The 6,049-nt window shown below is 38.0% G+C and overlaps 1 protein-coding gene across 1 annotated transcript; it reads left to right on the top strand.

Moving 5' to 3' along the window:
- Positions 1–1,248: 1,248 nt before the first annotated feature.
- LOC134655456 (SCAN domain-containing protein 3-like) lies at positions 1,249–2,958 on the top strand. Its single transcript, XM_063510924.1, has one exon. It carries the CDS (start codon positions 1,273–1,275, stop codon positions 2,956–2,958), a length of 1,686 nt encoding a protein of 561 aa, XP_063366994.1. The 5' UTR covers positions 1,249–1,272.
- The last annotated feature ends 3,091 nt before the right edge of the window (positions 2,959–6,049 follow it).

Genomic DNA, 6,049 nt, shown 5'->3' with positions numbered 1-6,049 from the left:
TTTGACTTCTAAACGTAAGCTAGCCATTAAATAATAGTTTCATATGAAAAAGAAATAGTTATAGGATATAATCATGTAAAAAGTTTATCATTACCGGGTCAGTAATACCGTTTAAAACTGAAGTTAAAACACTGGTTCAAAAAAACATGTGCTCGGTGTCACGAAAAAACCTCACTAAAGGTCAACCGTGTGAAGTCTGTGAAGTTAGCCGCAGATTGTTCGAAGCATGTTGACACCCGTAAAAAATACTTTGTATTTAGCAGTTTTACGTAAGGCTTCCATTAGAAACATTTTGTTAATGGCAACTTATGTCAAACTAGGCGAAAATAGGTAGCGCAGGCGAAGATACGAAACTCTACGGTACCTACTTACCAAAGTAAATTAAGTAGACGTTAAAATAGTACTTACGTATAAGTACTACTTCGTTTTTTTAGCATTAGAAAAAAGGTAGGTAGGTAAAAAAAAGTACTTATCTTAACGTGATCTTGACGTGAAAAATAAGTCACGGCAAATATGTAAGTACTTAAATACGATTATTTATGTACCTAGGTACATTCTTTTGCTTTCATAAGTAATAGTTATGCTGGTCAAGCAGATCTTCTCAGTAGAAAAAGCCGGCAAATTTGAAAAATGAAGGCGCGAAGGGATATCGTCCCATAGAAAATTTGAATTTTGCGCCTTTTTTTACTGACAAGATTTGCTTGACCACCTATAGGTAATTAGGTACTTAATGATTTTTAAACAGCGTTTTTCAATTAAAAGACAGGTCAAATTCGCGTAGTCTTTTTCTAATGCTAAAAAAAACGACCTATAGGTATGTACTATAAATGATTATCTTCTTCATATTTTATAAGAACAAGTATTTGTTTGTGAAACTACATACTTACATTATTATTGTATTAGTAAATCTGTAAAGAAAGCAACAAGGTTTATAAGTAAGCATGCTAAGTTTTTGCTCCTTGCGCCTTTAGTTGAACCTGTATTTAAACAATACGTGTTAATCGCGCAATGGAATAAAAACGTTTGCAACGAACATGATCACAATCGAGTAGATTATGGCCTTGGTAGTAACCGACCGACTTATTTCGTCATCAGTTGTTCCTCATGGCCGCGCCCGCGCTCCGCCGCCTTGGCGTAACGGCTCCGCGAATGAATGTTATCTGTCTCGTTCCCTCTAAGCGCGTAACAGATGGTCGTCTCGTTATTGCCCAACGCGTGGCGTGCACTGCGCGATACTCGCATTCCGAGTCAGTGCCGCGCGCTCCACGCAAAATGGCGGACGTTCTAACGTCGGAGTATGCGTTATCAAAATCCAGTGAACATTTTAATTACAACGAAATGAAAAAAAGTTACTTGGATCAAGTAAAAATGTATTACGCGAATAGGAAATTACCTGTAATGACACCATTTACGCGGGAGGTCGTGGATAAAATAAAAAATCTTATAAAAGAGAGGCAGTTTCTAATGTCGGCCGGACATCCTTCGGAGCACGCGAAGTATAAAGTTGTACACAAATACGAAGTTATTGAGCAAAATGGTGAAGAAATATTAATTTGTAAAAGATTACTGCCGGATGATCCTATTGTTCAAATCGTGCCAGCGGAAGACTGTTTTGACATTTTGGTCGATGCTCATTTAGAGACTAAACATGGGGGAAAAGAGAAAATGTTTAGCACAATAAAAAAAGGTAAATACGTCGTGCCAAAGACTAGCATTGACTTTTTATTAGTCGTCTGTAAAGTGTGCAACCTCAACGGTAGAACAAAAAGACGAGCCGATGAAAGGTTAGCTCGAATATTTAATTCTAGAGGGCAAGTAAGTTTAGTAGATATGACTGAAGAGCCAGATAATCTATTTAAACATATTTTGTGTTATATAGACAGGTTTACAAGTTACCTGCTTTTGCGACCGCTCATGACAGACACTGTACAAGAGACAGCCATGGAATTACTGAAGATATTCTTCGATTTTGGACCACCAGAGAAACTAGAGACGTACAATAGACCCTTCTTCAACCAAGTAATGAGCATAATAAATACTGCGCACAGTGAATTTAATATACGTCTGGTGTTGCCGGTGAAAATGCCAATTATTACTCCGTTAGATGTAAAAGAAATGCTTCGAAAATGGCAAAGTGAGACTGGTAGCAGCAATTGGGCTATGGGATGTTATATGCTTCAATGGAGTAATAACTCTGAAATGAGTCTCAATAAACCATCGCCATATTTCTCTGTATTTAAACGTTCCTTGGCTGGAAAAGGTAAAGAAGACAAACGACAAGGAAACGAGAAGCCTGGAGAAATTGGGTTAAATAACGGAAGTGCTACTGTCACTGCTCCTCGTCTAAACTCTAGAGATGATAATAGTCAATCAAGTTCTTCCACAATACTAGGTGGTGATAGTGAAGAAGTTTTACTATTGCAAGAGAATGGCCTCAGCGAAGATGATGAAGACTGTTTGATAACGATAACCGAGGCCCCTAATGAATCTGCATCAATACTACCTCAACTACCTGTAACAACTGTACCTGATTCGAAAAAACGATCTAATCATGTACCTAATATCCTTAAGAGGCGTATGGAAGGCGGTAGTCACAGAAACGTAGTTAATGTGAATAAGCCGCTGCTCGTTTTATCACCATTCGAAAATATTGTGAACGCAAAAAACAATAATATTTTAAAAGAGCAGAAGCAAGTTCAATGCAATGATTCGCCCAAATCTTCGAACAAAAGGTGTCATGTTTGTAAAACTGAAATAAAGACAGCCTACATATGTACCAATTGTAATAGGAATGTGCATCTATTCTGCTCTGATAGATTATTACAGCCTAACATTTCCCCAGACGTTTTAAGTGTAATGTGTACCTCATGTACTCTCACGAAAAGGAGCGAAAAAGTGAAACGGAAATACGACGAGACTGATACCGATAAAAATAATATTATAACGATAAAAGACTGAAATCGTTACAATTTAAATTAACATCCAAAGAAACATTAGAAGGCGTGAAGAAAAGAATTTAGTTTTTTTTTTATGTATGTACCTAAGAATGAAAATGTGTGATTTCGTCCTACCTACACATTCCTTAATTTTTGATGACGGATCAAACAAATAAAATGGTCACCCTACTGTTGAAACGTTCCATGTAATACTAGAAAGATGTGGAGCGCAGCGTGTGCGTCGACGGTTAAGCAACTACTTCCATCTCTTTCTCTCTCCCGATAACCCGCGCGCCGCGCCACGCCGTTGGCGCCGTTGCCGCTCCGACTGAACATTCCGCCTGACAACAAGCCATGCGATTAGCAAGTTGCAAAGACCCGCTTCACAACGAATATCTACTATATCTGGATCCCGATATGTATAGCAGCTGTGCGTCATTGAAGGCATGAGTTATACTGGTCAGTGTTCCTTGACGTATCATAGCGTTGTAAATAGGTCTGCGCTGTGTAATTGTTCGCGCGAGCGCGGTAGAGTCAAGCGTCTTAAATACCAGTGTAACCTGACCTTGAAGTCTCTAATAAGTGTGCGTAATCGAAGAGCGCTCTTAGACTGGTTTTTGTGCATTCGGCTCGCACGAGCCCAGTATACATTTGGAATGACAATGCTGAACAATTTTATCTTTGCGAGCAACAATGTCGCGACCGTCGATGACACGCTAAAGTTTGTATTCGATGCCGTTAGTTCCCAAATTGACCACTCGATTAAGATTAGTTTGTAATTGTACGGACCGCATTGAGGGCCCGGCCACATGTCAGCGGTGCGGCGCCGCCGCCGCCGCGCGGCGCGGCACCGCAGAAATCTGCGGCGACGCCCGCCGCAACGCAAAATTTTGCGGTGCTGCGCTGCGGCGCCGCAAAGCGGTGCGTGGCGCCGCGCGCGGTGCCGCAAAGCGGTGCGTTTCGCCGCGCGCGGTGCCGCAAAGCGGTGAGTTTCGCCGCGCGCGGTGCCGCCAAGCGGCGTGCGGCGCCGCGTGCGATGCCACGCTGCATAGTAAAGAATAAAATTCGACTACCAGTTGTTTAATCAGACATGGATTCCTTCACACGTGTTCTGCTCTTGCTGTTGTTATAGCGATAGCGGTTCGCCAAAAAACGCTGCAAATGGTGTTAAAGGTATGAAAATCGGTACGATTGATCTTTAGGACATTTGAAACAATTTGACGCGAAGCACCAACAAATAAATAAAAAAACCGGCCAATTGCGAGTCGGACTCGCGCACGGAGGGTTCCGCACCATCAACAAAAAATAGAGCAAAACAAGTAAAGAAAACAAGCAAAAAAACGGTCACCCATCCAAGTACTGACCCCGCCCAACGTTGCTTAACTTCGGTCAAAAATCACGTTTGTTGTATGGGAGCCCCACTTAAATCTTTATTTTATTCTATTTTTAGTATTTGTTGTTATAGCGGCAACAGAAATACATCATCTGTGAAAATTTCAACTGTCTAGCTATCACGGTTCGCGAGATACAGCCTCGTGACAGACGGACGGACGGACAGCGGAGTTTTAGTAATAGGGTCCCGTTTTTACCCTTTGGGTACGGAACCCTAAAAACGAGAGGAGTTATGACGTTATCTTTTTTTTGTATGAAATTTAAAAAAAAATTGTTTAGAAACCTATCATGTGAAAGGGCTTTCTGAGCCGATTCCAAAAATATATCACATCATTACATTTGAGTCATTTTTTTTTAATTATAATAAAAATATTTTTCAAAACATACCAAGTTTGGGTTTCTCCAGATACAATACCGTTAAAAATTTTATCTACACACATGTCATTAGTGCTCTATAATGCGTTCAGAAACCGTAGGAAATGGCCAGCTTTATTACAACCAATTTTACTATGAGAACTTTCTTATCTGTGGTAGTAGGAAAATTTGTACTGTAATGTTATAAGTAGTTATAACGTTACAAATTTTTAGTATCGTTATGAGTTTAAATTTGGAACAGCAGTCAAAACTCAAGTGGGTCTCTATTCTAGTATCAATAGATATTAAAACAGTTATCGATATGAAACGTCAGTTTAGTATGTTTTTTAATATTAACCGCACGATATTTGATCTCGAGTGACATGAGAATAGGAACTCTATTCTTTTGTCTAGGAATTAAAAAAAACTATGGATGCGTGACATGCGTGAAAAAAGTTTTCATTCCCCGTAATTTGGCGTACAGTTTATCTTTTAATTAGTTTTAAGTACTTATGTGTTTAGATAAAGTAGTGTATGTAACTGTACATACTCTACATATATAGGCATTAAAACTCGTGTGATCCTATTAAGAAACTCACTAACGTTTGTTTCTTAAACCCACACTCGTATTTTGATGCCTCTCATTATGTAGCAGTCACATAAACTACTATTTTTGTTAAATATACCTCAAATTATACATAATATCCTCATATCTAATTCTAATAAAGCAATTTTGAAAATATTTACATTTAGTATACCTATTTGTTTTAATTTTTTCTACTCCCGTACCTTTATTTGTCATTTAAAAGGTCGTACCTTACACACCTTTAAACCCCTATGTTATAGTTGTCAAGACAAGTCTTTAGTCTATTCCCCAAAAAAGTATTTATGCATACACGCAGTATCTTTTTGGTACTTTTACGATACTTCGTGTAATCACCACTTAAAAAATATTGTATGAAATACATTGTTGCCAACCTAATTTTAATTGTCATCTCTGACAGATGAGTAAAAGGTGAGTTTTTTCAGTTTGTCTTACATAGATAATTTTTACTGCGACTTATAAATTCCGAGATATAAGCGACTTTTTGGAAAAACCGTTATACTTATATTAATTTTATGCTTTCTATTTAAATATTTAATTGAGAGATTCATAGATCACACTTTGTAAAATTGAAAATTAAAAAAAAAAAACATATTTCATGTAATTATTTTCAAAATTGCTTTCTTAGGGTTAGATATGAGGATATTAGGTATAATTTGAGGTATATTTTACAAAAACATATTGAACGGTATTGTATCTGGAGAAGCCCAAACTTGGTATGTTTTGAAAATTATTTTTATTATAATTAAAAAAAAATTACTGA

This window comes from Cydia amplana, chromosome 2 (assembly GCF_948474715.1).
Source record: "Cydia amplana chromosome 2, ilCydAmpl1.1, whole genome shotgun sequence".
Taxonomy (NCBI): domain Eukaryota; kingdom Metazoa; phylum Arthropoda; class Insecta; order Lepidoptera; family Tortricidae; genus Cydia; species Cydia amplana.
The sequence above is the reverse complement of the archived record's forward strand: the minus strand, read 5'-3'. Positions and strand labels throughout refer to the sequence as shown.

Coding starts and splice junctions, on each gene's coding strand:
- LOC134655456 (XM_063510924.1), top strand. CDS start 1,273: ATGGCGGACGTTCTAACGTCGGAGTATGCGTTATCAAAATCCAGTGAA.